The sequence below is a fragment of the Borostomias antarcticus genome (genome assembly GCF_949987555.1).
Source record: "Borostomias antarcticus genome assembly, chromosome: 8".
Taxonomy (NCBI): domain Eukaryota; kingdom Metazoa; phylum Chordata; class Actinopteri; order Stomiiformes; family Stomiidae; genus Borostomias; species Borostomias antarcticus.
In genome coordinates, this window is record NC_140241.1 from 7,683,730 (window position 1) to 7,701,558 (window position 17,829).

Consider the following 17,829-nt stretch of genomic DNA (forward strand, 5'->3'; position numbering starts at 1 on the left):
ATGGCTTCTCGTAATTATGCCCACATGAAACGGAACCCTAACCCCCGTTTCCCTGCCGGCCTGGTGTGCAGTCCCAGTCCAAACCTTTGGGTATGAAAGTGAACGATCTTTCTGAGGTGGAAGAGGTTTTAAGAACCCATCCTGCTTTATCTTAACAAAGGAAAGGTCATGGCGCGTTGGCTCCGCGTGGATGAACTTGTGAATAATTTAACGGTAAACAGTTATTATTCATACTGTATCGATAAAGAACGTCTACAATGCCACTTTCATCATGTCTGTCTCGGCCCCAGTTACAGGCCAGCCCCGTGTTACATTGTGCAGGATGCCAGGCAGCAGAGAAAGTGATGAGCTTGCAGGATAGAATCGTACTTTTTACTTTCATGGCACGCGCGCACGGGGTCACCTTAGAATCCATGATGTGATGTGCTGTGCCTATGGTTTGATGTAAGATCATCAAAATATGATGAATTTTCAATAATTCTACAAACATGCATGGAATGAAGGCAACCTATATGCTACTGCCTTGTGCCCTTCCGTAAACTATGATGTAGCCTATAAAACTGCAAAGAACTAAGACTGTGACGCGATGTTCTTCGTGAAACACAGACAGTGAGTGATCTATCTAGATTGTGCACCACGTTGATGCAGATATCAGCAAGAGTGACCAGCGTGGACAAGGACATTCCCCGCATCAGCAGGTCGATGCCGACCTTTCTTTTCTGCAGTCGGGGAATCGATCCACATTGGTCAAATTCTCAACATTTTTATAAATAACCTAACAGTTAGATTGAATTGAAGAACAGAAACTGTGTTCTGAGCCTGCACGTGAAATGAGAACAAAATGATATCCCGCACGAATTATTCCATGTCAGTGTCTGTGTGCGCGCGCGTGCGTGAGTGTGTGTGGAGAGAGATACAGAGGAGGAGAGGCAAGAGAGAGAGAGAGAGAGAGAGAGAGAGAGAGAGAGAGAGAGAGAGAACGTACATAATAGGCTACCTGTCTGCATAAACGCGGGGGCCATTTGTAGCGCACCTTATAGGTTCCAGGATCTTAATTTTATGGTCTATATAATTGCAAATTACACTACAATGGGCTCTTATAATTGTGTGCTCTATATTATGTGCATATTGCAATAAAAATGTATATTCTATTATTCTATATTGCAATGTGTTGGGTGTAATAAGATCCATAATGCAACACGACCCATAGCTTGGGCAACATGTTGATACTTTAGATTATGCTTACTGTGCATAAAGTGACCATGGACACAGTTCAGTAAGATACATTAATAAACTGATGACATTCCCCAAATCATTCCGATTTTCCGAATAGGACAGGCAGCAAACTTGTATAACATGGATTGTATAGCATGGATTTAGCTACAATTAGTCTACTATTAGTCCAATAATAACAGATACTTACCAATACGACTGAAACTCTCCGACAAAGTTCTTCGCAACTTTTTCATTTTGCCTATTTTTTCCGTAGGTTTCGAAGCGGGCATCAGGTCGCACATTTCGAACGGTTAATGCGGTGGAGATCTGCTGAGGGTTGGGGGCTTCTCTGCTGCCCTACACTGTAAAACACAGGAAACGTATTCTGCTACGGCATTAGTTTTCTGTTTAGACTTTATGAATGTCCCTCAGGTTTTCTTAGAATCCAACTACATGTCGATAGTCCTCGGCGAAGCGAATATGGAATACAAATGTAACAAAATCGGCCTGACCGCGAGTTTTAGGCTCTGTTTAGTCTATTAAACTGACGGTTGATGAGTTCTTTCTCCGCTCTCGGATCACTCCCTCCCTGCTCCCTTATAATCTGGATGTCATTTTTGGGATTCTCTCTCCAGCGCGAGAGGATGAAAAAAGAAAAAGCTTCTGCAGCAAACCCCACCCGAGACGCGCAAGGATTGGATAACAAGAAAAACAGGGGGGTTCGATTGGTCATGAGTACGGTCAATCATACGAATGTACAGATTGGAGGGGGGGTGGGGGGGTTCATGGTCCCAGTTGTGTGCCGTTGAGGTTTTTCTCGGAGGTCTCTTCAAATGTTACAAACTGGGACTTGAAGTAAAACACTTGCTTAATTATTCCCAAGACTGAAGATGATGATAACGACTAATTCTTCACTTACAATGAACAGAGACGCCAGATGCGCTTTTTGCCAATGCCAATTAATTATATAGCCTACTTTATTAAATCCAAAGTTATTAACCGTTTTGTGGATGTAATGTAAACTCAACTGTTGCCAACCATTTCATTGAGCATCCGGATGTTGCTACTTTAAGCGCCTCAAGGAACTGTTAAAAAGTGCAGAAGGAGAGATACACCAGTAAACTAATTGTAACAGTGAATGCGAATATATATATATATATATATATATATATATATATATATATTAAACAACATGCTCATTTATGTTGATGATGCTGCCCCTGTTCCCTGTTTCCTATCTGAGCAGGTAGGCCGCCTGGTGGGCGGGGCTGGAGACCAATCACGTTCGTTCAGGACAGCTGCCTGGGTTGTCCAGCCCCCCCGTCTCTCTCTCTCTCTCTCTCTCTCTCTCGCTCTCTCTCTCGCTTTTGGTGTCTTTATTTTACGCCATACAACACCCACCTTACCCGCCATACTTAATTCACTCACCCACACTACTGATGTATCCTACTGGTTGTCACACCCCATTGGATTATTGCTCAGTTATATATTTGTATATTAAATTATTGATAATTTTAGCTTAAATATTGTCTCAATTTTTGCTATGGCCAGGAGCCATGTCATAACAATGGCCATTTGTCCAAACACAATATCAATAGCTCCCTTAAATTAAGGCAATTCTAGGGAATGTTGTTGACTGAATTGATTACCAGTCTAGATTAAAGGTTGTTGAGCCAACTTTATTTAAATAGCCTAGGCTATGGAATTCTGTTCATGTTCCTACAGTGAATGGGTGTCCAGAACAGTCACTGGTTCTTCTCTCAATGGTTTCCCTAAAGCTCACCCCTCCCTAATTAAGACACTCTCCAATTCCTGCAACACAGCATGACTTTCATAATTGCTGCCACCCCATTGCCTCTCACCTTCATAAGCAGTCTCTCCCTGCTTGAGACTAGACTACTGGTGTTGATATCCTTGGGTGGACTGCCTTCCCGCGCCTATCCTTTTATATTGTGTTTGAACCGACTCTCCTAAAACCACAGCTTCCTACAGCTCAGTGACACCACCTGGCCGGTTATCTGCCTGAGCTGGACCTGTAGCCATATATCCTATCTGCAAATAACCAGAGATAAGCCTTCCAGGAACAGATCTGGCCATGCTTGTCATACCTGATGCACTGGTGTCTGTAGATCCAGACGAGATAGAAGACCGTCTGGACAGGACTACAATGAAATTACCACTTCTATCCATCCTTCTACCCTAGGAGGCTAGCCTACTTTGACAGGAGCAACCTATCCAGACACACGTCACTGCTGCGGTACTAGTTTACGATCCAAATATCTGTTTCTGACCCAGAGACTCGTAGGAGCGGGTGGAGCCATGGGCTATTCTCGTTTGATTGTTTGATAGGTCTTTATTGCCCCCTTGGAGGAAAATGGTCTGCCGCATATTGCCACAAGGCGTAACATTACAAATGCTTACGTTCATACTCAGATACACGTGAACTCACTACACATATTAAGAATAAAAAGAAATATGAATAGGACAGGACCAGCTCCTGCCCAGAGCTACTGGACATCCTACTGACCGAGGAGTGGTCAAGCGCATGGGGGGTATAGGCAGTACTGTACATAACCCATTTAAAAATGTAATTGCCTGTGGGACAAATGAGAAGTTAATTCTATTTGTTTTAAATAGAGGGGGGCAATGTGGCCGACCAGATGGCAGCAGGTCAAAAGAGGCGGGGCGACTCCTCTGGTCACCCAAAATGTTGTTTTCAGTCATGACAGAGATGTGATGATGCTGAAGGGTCTGTACGACCAGAGTACAGCTCCTCATACTGTAGCAGTGACCTTCATATCGTGATACCTCCTTGTTATATCCTGCAGTATCAAGGTTGTGTCCACAGCCTATGACTGCATCATTTGCCTATTTATGATGTCACGGGCAGTTACTGTAGATCAGGATAGTGGAAAAACAAAGTCATTCTTTTTATGTACTGTGGGTTTAATCGCAGTAACCAAACACTCTCCTGGGTCCTTCTTCTGTGGTAAAGTGTGAAGAGCTCACCTGGTGTCCGACGATGATGCAGAGCTCTCTGGGGACCCTGGTTTGATTTACATGGCAGAGCTTGTGAGCGATACAATATTGTGTTCTGGGCTGTAATCCAATGTGGGATTCTACACAAAGTGCTATGATGTCTAAATGAATTGTGTGTCTATTCCCCTGAGGTACATACTGTAGTGACAGACAATTTGAAATGTGTTCCTGTTTGAGGAAGAGAGGCCGAGACATGCAGTCTCAAAGACAAAGACAATCTAAAAGACAAATATTTTATTAGGAAAGGTGTCAATGTGAGCACAATTATGGATGTTGTTTATGAAATATAGCATAAATATAAACAGTGTGCATAGGTGGTTGCAGATATTAATAGTCAATTAAAATGTAGGCTCTTTAAATAGTTCATAAAATACAAAGTAATGTGTAGACAGTTAAAAAAGAAGCTTCACTCCCTGTCAAGGCTCCAACAAAAATACCATCAAGAATGAAAATACCGCTCAAGAAAAAAAAAAGCTACTTCAAGGTCGAGAATCACCTCAAGGTCAAGAATCACCTAGTTGCGTTACAAAATACAGTACATTCTTTCACCAAATTATCATCAATCAGATAAGCCACTATCCGGATCCAAAAATAACCAGACAAAGACATATATCAATTGGAGTTTTCTTGATTACATGATCTGTTGTGTGTGTGTGTGTGTGTATGCGTATGGGTGCGTGTGTGTACGCGTGTGTGTAAAACGCTCAGCAGGAAACGCAAAAGAGGGTGAGGAGGAAGGTGTAGGGAGCTGCTCCTCCACCGAGCTCCTGGTTCCTGGTTTACTCGTTCTCAAACTTGCTGTACGGATGATCGGAGTCAGGGAGGAGACCTGCAAAGAGGACAGAGAAGAGAGAGAGAGAGAGAGAGATGAAGAGAGAGAGAGAGAGAGATGAAGAGAGAGAGAGAGAGAGAGATGAAGAGAGATAGAGGAAAAAAGAGCTGTGATTTGAACCTGCTGCTTTCTGATTCAAACAGGGGGTACAGAATAAACCACGAGCCTGTGAAGGGATGACAGTCGTTGAGTCAAGTCCACACACACGCACACACGCACACACACACACACACACACACACACACACACACACACACACACACACACACACACGCGAGCACACACACACACGCGCACACACACACACACGAGCACACACACACACACACACACACACACACACACACACACACACACACACACACACACACACACACACACACACACACACACAGGCTGTATGGATGGGGAACGCGGCGTAGGTCACCGAGGTCTTGCGGTCTTGAGTGACGGACCAATGCCGAACTGTCCCTGGTGAACGTAAGGGCTCCGCCGCCAACAGGAGGCAGGAAGAGCAGACCGCCATCCATCACTCTGTCACGCCGTCCATACCGCCAACCGACCGCACGCCTCGCTACCACCAGGGGGTATAGCGCAGGCCACACACACACACACACACACACACACACACACACACTCACACACTCACACACTCACACACTCACACACGCTCGCAAAAGGCAATGTACCAGTCATTACTCACGCACCAAACCCTCAGACATGACAACACGTCAATAGCAGAGAGGAATAACGATCTCTCCCTACACGTGATATAAGGGCTTTTCCCTCAGCAGCGGTCGCCTTCCCCTGGTCCTGCAGGGCTGCGCGGCCCCTCCACACGCCGCCTTCTTAGAAACAGATGTCAGAGAATGCCCTCCACCCCCTCTTCCTGTCAGAGGGGGTCACCCGGGGTCACGGTGTCACACCCTGGGGACCCGCCTGTCCCAGCACGGCGCTGGGAGCTCCCCACGCATTCCTCTACCCCGTCACATCTGCGGCTTTATTGTGATAGCACTCCCTCACCCCGCCACCCCCACTCTCCCCACACCCCCCTCTCTCCCCACCTACCCCTCTCTCCCCTCCTCTCCCCCCCACACCTCTCTCTCCCCCCACACCCCTCTCTCCCTCACTCCCCTCCTCTCCCCCCCACACCCCTCTTTCCCCCCACACCCCTCTCTCCCCCTCGCTCCCTCTCTCACCCCACACCCCTCTCCCCCCACACCCCTCTCTCCCTCACTCCCCTCCTCTCCCCCCACACCCCTCTCTCACCCCACACCCCTCTCCCCCCACACCCCTCTCTCCCCCACTCCCTCTCCCCCCTCACTCCCTCTCCCTCTCCCCCCCTCTCTCCCTCTCCCTCTCCCCCAACACCCCTCTCTCACCTCACTCCCCCTCTCCCTCTCTGCTTCCTCTCCCTCCTCTCCGTCACTCCACCCCTCTCCCACCACACCCCTCTCTCCCCCTCACTCCCTCTCCCTCTCCGCTTCCTCTCCCTCACTCCCCTCCCCCCACACCCCCCTCCCTCACTCCCCCCCTTCCCCCCCACACCCCTCACGTCACTCCCCTCCTCTCCCCCCACACCCCTTTCCCTCACTCCCCCCCTCCCCCCCACACCCCTCACGTCACTCCCCTCCTCTCCCCCCACACCCCTTTCCCTCACTCCCCCCCTCCCCCCCACACCCCTCTCACCTCAATCCCCCTCTCCCTCCCTGCTTCCTCTCCCTCCTTCCTCTCCTTCACTCCACCCCTCTCCCCCACACCCCTCTCCCTCTCTGCTTCCTCTCCCTCCTCTCCCTCTCTACCCCTCTCCCCCCACACCCCTCTCTGCTTCCTCTCCCTCCTCTCCCTCACTCTACCCGTCTCCCCCCACACCCCTCACTCCCCTCTCTGCTTCCTCTCCCTCATGTTACATGTTCATGGTAATAAGCCAACCTATAAGCGAAAGGACGAGTATAATGTAGGGCGTTGATATTGATCTAGGGGGAGCGGAGGTGCTGTAGCTCGTACGAGGGGTTTGTGGGCGAAATCTGTGTGGGCGAAATCTGCTTGCTTTGCGATCGGACTCGTGGTCTTGAATTATACATTAAGCCAGGACACAGAACCAGGACACACAGATCATTTTTCAATAACGCAGAAATGGAAAGCAGGAGAGGACATTGTTCATCTCAGCACACCTCCATGGGATTCATTCAGCAGAGTGTGGTGATTCGTACAGGTGTGTGTGTGTGTGTGTGTGTGTGTGTGTTATAGAAGCCTTTCAGGGTCAGGCGAATTAGGGCACGCCCGCACCGTCACGTAAGAGATCGTGTCCCCTGCCTCGCTCAGGCTACGGCAGGAGACAAGGACAGTCCATGTGGAGACAGACGGGGGAGTTCATGTGGAGGCAGAGACGGGGAGAGTCCATGTGGAGACAGAGATGGGGGAGTCCATGTGGGAACAGAGACAGAGAGAGTCCATGTGGGGACAGAGACAGGGAGAGTCCATGTGGAGACAGAGATGGGGGAGTCCATGTGGGAACAGAGACAGAGTGAATCCATGTGGGGACAGAGAGTCCATATGGGGACAGAGAGAGAGAGTCCATGTGGGGACAGAGACAGGGAGAGTCCATGTGCGGACAGAGTCAGGAGAAGTGACCTACCATATTTCTTCCGGATCTCATCATGCTTGGTCTTCCTTTCCACCCTCCTGCAAGAAGAGAGGACAACATGGATGAGGAACACATCCATGGATGAGGAACACGTCCGTATCTCATGTACAGATGATCCACTAGTTACTATAGAATTACTCTATATTGAATAAAAAGACAACCCTGTAAAGAAAAGCCACCCCCACCGTCAGAGGAAAGACTACACGTTAGTATCTGAATGCGTTGCTTGGTGAGCATGACACTCGACACTCTGAAGACACCGGGGGGCGGAGCTTGCTGAACTTGTGACATTCGTTTCGCACAGAACCTTTTTGCACCTCATCTTTTCTCGCCACCTCCGAAACCTCTGTTAAACTAGTCCCGCACTCGGCGCCGCTCTACTGGCGAGGAAGTTGGCCCCTCAAAACGAATCCCGCAAAACTCAAAAAAAGTTAAACCCCCGCACTCCCGTCGTCCTGACATGACCCGCCTCCTCAGAAGCTACCGGGGGGACGTGTGACGTTATTTAGGGGCGGCTTTTAGTGTCACTGTTTATGCGCCCCCTCGCACGGCTCCGATAGGGCCTCGTAAACAACATCAGCCACAACAACTACAGGCGTGGCAGCAGCCGCGCTTAAAGCGGCCGTAAAATACGAGCTGAGCGATGCGGGACAGCAGCCCCACCACACACACCACGACTCTCCCTTTCTATACAAAGACCCGGGGGGGGGGGGGGTTTGTTGAGTCGCCCTGTCTCCAGGGACATGTAGGGGCACACAAAGAGGCCCGTGTAAATCAAGTGGAAGCTTTATTGCCAGGTAGTGATCTGTGAGCAATAAGGGGAGGGGTCAGACACGGGGAGCGAGAGCCTGCCTACCATCTGTCTTCCCTCCCATCATCTCCCTCCTCCCCTTCCTCCGTTATATCTCATCCTAGGACTGACTTGACTCCCACCGTGTCCACGCGCGCACGCACGCAACAAGTGGGGTAGAGAGACAGAGATGGAGGAGAGGAACGTGTCTTTTCCAATTGAGCTTTCTAGAAGAAAATTCAATTGAGAGAGAGATGAAGCTACAATCTCCGCCTCACTTGCTCGAACTTCCCTAAGCCCAGCTGGCTATTGGGGTCGCTAGCTGCTACCTCAGCTGAGGGGAATGTGCTGTGGCTGGGGAGCGGAGTCACAGTCTTGACTGCGCTAGCTAGAGCTGTGCTGTGTGACAGCTAGCTAGGCTAACTGCTGTGCAGTATGATAGCCGGCTAGGCTAACTGCTGCTGTGCTGTGTTATAGCCAGCTGTGCTGCGTGATAGCTAGCTAGGTTAACTGCTGTGCTGCGTGATAGTTGGCTAGGCTAACTACTATGCTGCTATGCGGCTAAATGCTGCTGTGTGATAGCTAGCTGTGTTGTGTGATCCCTAGCTAGGCTAACTAGCTAACTGGCTAACTAGCTAACTGGCTAACTGTTGTGCTGTGTAGGCTGACTGCTGGGCTGTGTGATAGGCTGTAGCCTCCGGAGGTCCAGCTCTCCAGCTGCGTCTCAGAACCCGATGAGGAGCTTTAGAGCTGGGTCTCCAGGGAGAGAACGGGCTCTGGGGGCGCTCAGCTACGCCCCCCCCTGATGGGGACTGCTAACGTGGGCCTGGATGGGTCCCATTCCGGACATGAACCATCTCAGGGGCTTAAGAGATGTAGGTCACTGCACTGACATGGACTAGGAGAGGACTGGCTTCCTCGGACACAGAAATTACAGGCTAAGCTACATTCTCTGGCTCATGATAAGGCTGAAGGGGCTGGTTAATGCAGCGTTTATCACACACACTCACACACTCACACACGCACACACACAAAATCACATACACGCAAAAAGACACAATCGCACGCGCACACACACACAAAATCACAAACACACACATAGACACAATCTCTCGGGCGCGTGCGCGCGCGCACACACACACACACACACACACACACACACACACACACACACACACACACACACACACACACACACACACACACACGCTCTCCAGAGAGACAAGTCTCCGCTGCAGTGGCACATGATAAGCCACTGTTACCGAAACATCTTTCTGCACGACTGCGTTAAAATACATATGGGGCTCCCCAGAAACATTGAACAGAAAGACTGGCCTGAAAGATTCATGCATGGAGACTGGGAAGAAGAGAAACGGAGAGAAACAGAGAGAGGGGGAGAGAGGGAGAGAGAGAGGGAGAGAGAGAGGGGGAGAGAGAGAGAGAAAGAGAGGGAGAGAGAGAGAGAAAAGAGAGGAGAGGGAGTTTGACACTGAAATACTGTGGCTGAGTTGAGAAGGCCAGGCCAACCACGCTACAGGATGTAGGCTTCTCAACATAGCCGTCTTATGACCTCATTATCGGAGTGCAGCTGCTGTGTGAGGCTGGTGTTTAGGGACACACACATGGGGATGGGCAGGGGCACACACGCGCACGCACACACACACACACACACACACACACACACACACACACACACACACAGAGCTAAACAGCCTATCTCTGTGGGGAGATACTGTTTTTGATTCTCATCCCCAAGGCGTAACCAACCAATTGCTCCAATCCCCAACACTGACAACACAACACATGGTTCTGTCATGTGCTTCGGGCACACATCTAGGCAGATGCTGTTCTATTTCTATAGCATATCCTGACACTGGCAGCGCTAGTGCGATGATCAGACAGGGTGGCGGCGCCAGAGATATTCAGCGAGGTTGAGGTGAGGAAGACATATCGGTGTTGTGAGAGTCAGGGTGATGAGGAGGAGGGAGGGGGAGAGTGTCGACTCCTTACCGATCCTCAGAATGCTGTCTGATCTCCTCCCGCCTCCTGGACAACCGCTCCTCGTCTCTGTCAAGCCTGTGGACGGACACACAAACACACACACACACACACACACACACACACACACACAAACACACACACAGATTCAGAGAACTGAAACGCATCTCCATCTCAATCGTAATCGATGCATGGAACTGTGAATAAGCAAATGATTCCATAGCGTGAGGTGAGACTGCCTGTTGGGGGAAAAAAGGTGTCATCAACTTTAATTGGATTTAATCCTAAAATGGAAAACATGATTTTATGCAGAGGCAGCCTATGATCGCACAGCCAAGAGGTGAGAAGGCATGAAATTGACTCTGTCTGATGTCGGCAGATTGAATTGAAAGCTATAGAGCCTTTGTAAATTCGGGGCATGCAATCAGTGTGTGTGTGTGTGTGTGTGTGTGTGTGTGTGTGTCTTTTTGTCTTTCAAATCCAGCCAGGATTGGAGATTGACAGCACTGAGCTGGTGCACTTCTGACAGTGTGTGTCAGGTCAGAGAGCTTCGGACTGACATGACATTTCCTCAACAGCAGCATTAAAAACAGAATATTGCTTTTGCTATGGGGGTCTATATTCTTTCATAGCTTCCGGTTAGAAAGCTCCTAAAGGGTCTTGTGCTGTGGGTGTGCAAATAGTTTAGTTTAAAGATGCAGTATGAGGTTTGTGATTTCCTATTAAGACTTTGGTAAAATTGTGAAAGATTTTGAAAAATGCAACTGACAAAATCCCGGCCACTCTCTTTAGGCCTCGAGGGAACTCTGCATGCCACTCCTCCAAACTGGGGGAAAACAAATGACACTTGCTAGTAGGGGTGTAACGATACACTAATCTCACGATACGATACACGATATTGGGTTGACGATAACAATACGATACGATACACTAAGGGCAGGTGTGAAGCGTCGCAGTAGCGCTGTTGTTCACACCAATAGTGCATTTCTCCACATTTCTACTCCAATCCAATTTAGAGCTTAACTGTTGTAATATCATGGATAGGCCTAGAGACAAAAGACATGTTTGTTACCAGCGTTGTGTAGCCAGTGTTCACTAATATACAATAAACATATCACAATATTGTTTTCAACTTGACGATACGTATTGTGACGTTTCTGTATCGCGATATATTGTGGCACGATATATTGTTACACCCCTACTCGCTAGGCAGGTAGGTAGGTTGACAGGCATGCAAGCCATCCAATCGTTTCAAGTTGGCAACTCAAAACGATTGGACGCACTTATTACAGTCCTGCGACTTCCACAGTTTTATTTAATTTGTGTCAGAGCACTTTATTTATTGATTGCTGTCGGAAATGTAATGAGAATTTTAAAAATATATAACAAAAAGTGCTTCTGAGACAAACCGCATACTACACCTTTAAGACTAGTGAGCTGCATGACTAAGTAATAAATGTATAGTAATAAATGTATAGTAATAAATGTGTAGTAATAAATGTATAGTAATAAATGTATAGTAATAAATGTGTAGTAATAAATGTGTAGCAATAAATGTACTGATGTAGTAACACGATAGTGTGCCATGTCGGTAAGCTTCCTGGTTTTACCCTGATGGACGCCTCTTGCAGCAACAGCAGCAGCAGCAACAGACGGTGATGCTGATGAGAATTGTCCCGCCCACTATCGCCATGCCGATGATGAGGGCCTCAAAGTTCACTGGAAGAGAGAGAAGGTCGAAGACAACACTAGCGTCAGAAAGTCTGTATTTTGGTCACGGCAAAACAACCCATTTGTCCAAGACCAACTGATGCTAAACATATCTTTTCTGACAGTCAGCTATGCAGTGTATTTCAAAGAGACATGTCAAAGCAACATTTACAAGCTGAAATTCAGCAACAAGAATTAGACAATGCTGCCACCTGCTGATGTCTCGATGAAATGACATATCACAAGGCCCATTTTCATGATAAGAGAGCTCGGCTCAGCCTAATGAACCAGAATGGCTGATAGGTTTCAGTTTCACTTCACTTCTCAGCCTGGCCTCTTCCTGACAGAAACCTGTTGAAGCCTGCAGGCGTCGTCAAGGGGAGTTTCCATAATGTAATCACAAGACGACAGAAACAACCTCCGATCAACCAGATCAACAAATCATATTATGTAAATATTGTGTGCCAGCCTAGTGGTGCCTGTCTATCGTGTCGCCCCAACCCTCATCAAGCATTTCAGCAGATGCCGATTGGTCCAGTAGACATGTGGTTCGGGAGGCGGAGCAGCCGGCTGGGGATTGCAAGGTCCCCAGTTCAATGCCAGCTCCCGGCATTGTGTCAAAGTGTTTTTGAGCAAGACACTGAACCCCAAATATCGCTCACATGCGGCGTGGGGGCAAGGTCTCCAGGGCCTTTCTGTGTGGAGTAGGGCTGGGTATCGATTCAAATTTCAAGAATCGATTCGATTCCCATTCACAAGGTTCAGATTGATTATCACGATTCGATTCGGTTAGTATTACAATTTTTTTTTATTTTTTTTTCTGTAACCTAAATTACATGACTGCCAAGTTATGCAACACATCAATACTACGGCTGGGTATCGATACCGATTTCCAAGAATTAATGAATGAATGAATCATTGAATGAATTAATGAACTATTCATTCCTTAATTTATTCATTAAATAAAAGATCGATTTTGGGATTCATGATTCAAATGATTCAGAATCAATTAATCGATCGTGTTTGTAAGGCTTTCCTCCCAAAAGAACCCAATACGAAAAACATGCAGGAGAAAATATGCTCTTCAGTCCGGCCCCTGACCAGAACTGGGACTGAGCACTTGGACTTGGTCCCCAGGCGCCATGAACGATGGCTGCCCACTGCTCCTGGCTGCCCCTGGAGGAGGACAGCATGGATGGGAGAAATGCAGGGAACAATTTCCACCGGCGAGACGTGTGTATGTGTATGTGTGTGTGTGTGTGTATGTGTGTGTGTGTATTGTGTGCTGTGTCACCCTCAATTGTGTGTTTGTGTGTCAAGCGTGGCCAAATAATGTGTATATACATATAATCAAGGCAGAGCCGACATGGTGGAATTTAGAAGGAGCAGACCTCCCCAAAAACAACAACAAAACACACACACACATACACACACACGTACACACACACAAACACCAGCTGCTGTCATCTGCAGCCTCAGGATAGTAATGACAGACCCAGCAGCCCCAGTGGGGCTCCAATCAACACAGACAGGGGTGCGGACTGCACATCAATCATGCTTGCAGCAAAATACCTGCATCACTCTGCTCTGTGCACTTGCGTTAGCTGGGATGGTGTTCAGGGTAGTGTTGTCACGATACCAAAATTATAACTTCAATACGATACCTGCTAAAAATATAGATACCGATGCTGAAATAATCCATTTAAACTAAATAAATTACATATATATTTAATTGTATTATTTTATTCATTAAATGTAAAAACAACAACTCTACTTTGTAAAATAATAATCTCGGGATGCTACAATTATAAACTGAAAGTGTCTGCTCTGCTCCACTCGTCTGACACTCAGATTGAATTGCTATTCAGATTCCGGGGTGGGAGCCAGGCTACTGATCCTCTCCTTCACTCTGTCCGCGTGCAGCAGAGTCGGTCGCAGCCTCACAGCACAGAGCAACGGTGTTCACGTTACGGCAAGACGAGCTCCAGAGTTTACAGATTGACTCATTGATGTTATGAGGTTCCCCAGCTATTAGCATTGGGTTTAAACCTGAAATATTGCCAAATAGGCGCTTTTGCTTTTGGAAATCCTCCGCCACCACATAGAGTAACCAATTGAGCAGCCCTCAGCCCTTTTATTTTCCTTCGTGAACATTCTTTGCAAACTATTTTACAACTTTTTTTTTCCGTTAGACTGGTGTTCACCCAAAACGTTTGCAGAAATAAGCAAATGATCTGAAAGTTGTTTGGTGAACTGGACTGACGGTACACACACACACACACACACACTGCTCCACAGGGAGGGAGGGAGGGAGGGAGGGGGAGAGAGAGAGAGAGAGAGAGAGAGAGAGAGAGACGCACGCTGCTCTGACAATCTTACCTCGACGCAACTCGGAAATACGGCTCATTCTTAAAGTACCGGTACTAATAAAAAGGGGTATTGTACGTTTTTTGACGGCAGGGTATCACGGTACCTTTCTAGTATCGGTATACCGTGCAATATTAGTTCAGGGTGGACACAGTTTGCAAATGTTATAACTATGTGTTCCTTGCAAGTAGTACAAGCCAGATCCAGGTTGCACCATTGGCCTGAGGCTTTGACCCGGTGTCTAGCCCTCCCAGACCCCGCCCTCGTGTAGCCGTGATGGGCGTGGCTTACTCACCCCAGCACACCCCCCAGCGCGCCTCGGACAGCTTGCACACAGACGCGGGAGGCAGTACATGGCTGGCAGGGTAGTCTGTACAGATGCTATTGGTCCTGCACCACAAACACTGGGGATGAGGACAAAACAAAACAAAGAGAGTAACTTTAGCCCCAGCTACAGTGTGCCTTACAAGCTCTTCCTGCTCCCAGTATCACACTGAGGCTATTCGGTTGTATTAGTATTAGAACTAGGCCAGTCACAAGGAGAAATCATGACCTGCGTGAACAGTGAGCTCAAGACATGAATGCATGCACTTGTATCGTGGTTAGGCCTGTCCAGGAATGTAGTGGTGACTAAAGAAGTGGGTATACGCTGACTAAAGAAGTGGGTATAGCAGAAATGTTAGTTTTTACATTAGTGGTGTTTATAGAAGTGGGTATACTGTGGGTCCATGGATAAAGAAGTGGGTATACTCCGTATACCCTCCACTACACCACCGGACCTGCCCTAATCTGAGTAGAAACACTAGAACAGCAGACTGCGGTTGACTGTTTACAACTGAAAGCAAACGTAACGTTACGTGGTTCACATGTCCTACTTCGGGATGGCCTTACATTGACGGTCTTCAGACACGAATCACAAGTGGACTGGACGCTGCATGCTGAAACGAACACAGGGAAACAAGCATGATATAATCAGGCCATTTAGAAATTCAATTTACACTTGACTAGGTCGACTTTGACGTTTGGTTAAGTTTGTTGTCTGCGTCATGACGCATTTGGCCAATAAACAACCTGCTAATGTTAGCTACGACACAGATCTAACGTTGAGGCATAACACGGCAGTTTTGGAAAAGGTAAATTATTATACTGTTGATTCTTTGTGAAAGATTCCCATAGCCATAGGCTACTTAGCAAACGTTAGCCAGCAGATAGCTAGCGTGCTATAATAAAAACGCGTCTTACTAGATATCGTTTGGCATTCTGTCCAGGTAATGAGAAAACAGGCGACTACCGCAGCAAAGAACATTTGAAACATGATTCCACGATTCCCGGTTGTATTCATTTTCCCCCAATGGTTCAAAGTAAAGTTTGCCTGGAGCTTTGCTGTGCAGCTGTCGCAACGAAGTAAACACTGTTTACTAATAAATAGACGGGGGCGTCTGCACTTCCTGAATCCGCTGAGTGCTTGCAGAGTGCAGAGTGCTTTGAAAAGAGAGGACGGTGAAAGAGACTATACTGCCACCTACTGCACGTGTGGGAGACACAACCTGCATTCACACCCTCCTGCCTATAGAGGGAAGCAGAGTGAAGGAGAGAGAGAGAGAGAGAGAGAGAGAGAGAGAGAGAGTTAGAGAGAGAGATAGAGCGAGAGAGAGAGATAGAGAGACAGATATAGAGAGCGAGAAAACGAGAGAGAGAGAGAGAGAGAGAGAGAGAGAGAGAGAGCTGGAACCAGACACTAAACCACATGATAAGAAAACAAAAAGAAAACTATCTGACACATTGTAAAGAATCAACCAAAACCCAGACCAATTTAGAGTGCTATTTGGCCCTAAATAGAGAACACACAGTGGCAGGATACCTGAGCACTGTGACTGACCCAAAATGAAGGAAGTCCTTGACTACTGTACAGACTCAGTGATCACAGCCTCGCCATCAAGAGAGGCCGCCACAGGCAGACCTGCTCCATAGAGAAGACAGACTGTGCACCCATTGCACACAAAAAAAGGTTGGAACCGTGCTTCATTTTTTAACTACCTGCCAACTGTACCAGGACATCAGAGATACATACTTCCCACAGATTACAAACATCCCAAAACGTTTTGAAAACTTGACTAATGACAAAAAGCTCCCATATCTGCTGGGGGAAATACAGCAATGTGCAAACACAGCAGCAAGATCTGTGAGCAGCTGTGACAGGAAAAGGACATCCAATGGAACACAGCCACCATAAAAACTGTCCATCAGTTTCCCTGCATGCCGCACTGATCACTGTTTTTATACACACCGTACATACAAACTCAAAAGATAAAATTTTAATACATTTGTAAATATTGAATATTGAATTCAGATTGAATTGAGAGAGAGAGAGAGAGAGAGAGAGAGAGAGAGAGAGAGATGGTGTATTTTGGTGTATGCAGTGGAAGGCATTCAGAGTACTTTCCATCAAGCATCCAAGTGGGAGTTCCATGGTCTTTCAGTCGTACTGTCTTTAGAGAGATCCCACCTGGACAAGGTCTGACACTGCATCTGTTCATAAATACAGGATGAACAATACCCACACCTACCTTACTCTCTACACCCATATTAGGACATGAAAATCAAAAATTCCATTGACAATTCCCCTAATTATGGAGTAAATTGGTGTATTTAACTCTAAATTGCCCAGTAACAGCAAGCTTCAAATGAATAGCTTCTTCAATAGATAACCTCTTTTCACAAGAGAACATTACCCAAGTGTAATTATCCATAAATCGATGACCCCACACTTCTCAGTCTGTTGACGACCCTCAAACGTATAAACCTGTTCAGAAGATGTTCATGGTAAAGCAACAGAGTATCTGCTGGCAGATAAAAGACATTGGCTCAGCTGAAACTTTACACTTTACTTTCTATCTCTCTCTCTCTCTCTCTCTCAATTCAATATGCTTTATTGGCATGAATATCAGTGTCAAGAAAAATACAATTCAATAATGACATGCGAAAACAATTAAGTAAACTAACAGATAAATAGGTCATAAAATAGGTCAATAAAGATACAATTAACGAAAATAATATAAAATCAAATGTATGAAATGGCATGTAAAATAAATAAATACATACACAAACAAACAAGCAAAATAGGTCATAAAATAATAGGTCAATAAAGAGACAATTAACAAAAATAATACAAAATCAAATGTATCAAATGGCATGTAAAAAAATTAAATACATAAACAAACACCACATGAA

General features: G+C 46.8%; 2 protein-coding genes across 3 annotated transcripts in view; both read right to left on the reverse strand.

Annotated features, from left to right (window-relative positions):
* The window catches only part of cdk14 (cyclin dependent kinase 14), a gene marked incomplete at both ends in the record, with an annotated part of 70,101 nt that extends 68,584 nt beyond the window's left edge, over positions 1–1,517 (reverse strand). Inside the window, one exon of the mRNA XM_084442430.1 lies at positions 1,424–1,517. Within this exon, the coding sequence (XP_084298556.1) occupies positions 1,424–1,517 (94 nt within the window). The remainder of the gene's footprint in view (positions 1–1,423) is intronic.
* Positions 1,518–4,562: 3,045 nt separating this feature from the next.
* LOC311311839 (pituitary tumor-transforming gene 1 protein-interacting protein) lies at positions 4,563–16,019 on the reverse strand. 2 transcript variants are annotated; one of them, XR_014630550.1, is made up of 8 exons: positions 15,841–16,019; positions 15,490–15,536; positions 14,894–15,002; positions 12,132–12,240; positions 10,534–10,599; positions 7,725–7,771; positions 4,804–5,083; positions 4,563–4,750 (listed from the first exon to the last, which is right to left on the reverse strand). XR_014630550.1 is itself a non-coding variant. In XM_084441620.1 (7 exons), exons 1-7 carry the CDS (start codon positions 15,938–15,940, stop codon positions 5,034–5,036), a joined length of 528 nt encoding a protein of 175 aa, XP_084297746.1. In that variant the 5' UTR covers positions 15,941–16,019; the 3' UTR covers positions 4,563–5,033. The 2 variants fall into 2 exon arrangements, 1 of the variants encoding a protein (XP_084297746.1); XM_084441620.1 differs by having other exon boundaries at positions 4,563–5,083.
* Between the last annotated feature and the right edge of the window lie 1,810 nt (positions 16,020–17,829).

Bases quoted from the DNA above. Each gene is read 5' to 3' on its own strand.
- LOC311311839 (XM_084441620.1), bottom strand. From the start codon at position 15,940: ATGAATACAACCGGGAATCGTGGAATCATGTTTCAAATGTTCTTTGCT. The intron at 15,003-15,489 runs GTAAGGCCATCC...CCTCATCCCCAG, and splicing joins CGTGTCTGAAGACCGTCAAT to TGTTTGTGGTGCAGGACCAA. The intron at 7,772-10,533 runs GTAAGGAGTCGA...CTCTTCTTGCAG, and splicing joins AGACAGCATTCTGAGGATCG to GAGGGTGGAAAGGAAGACCA.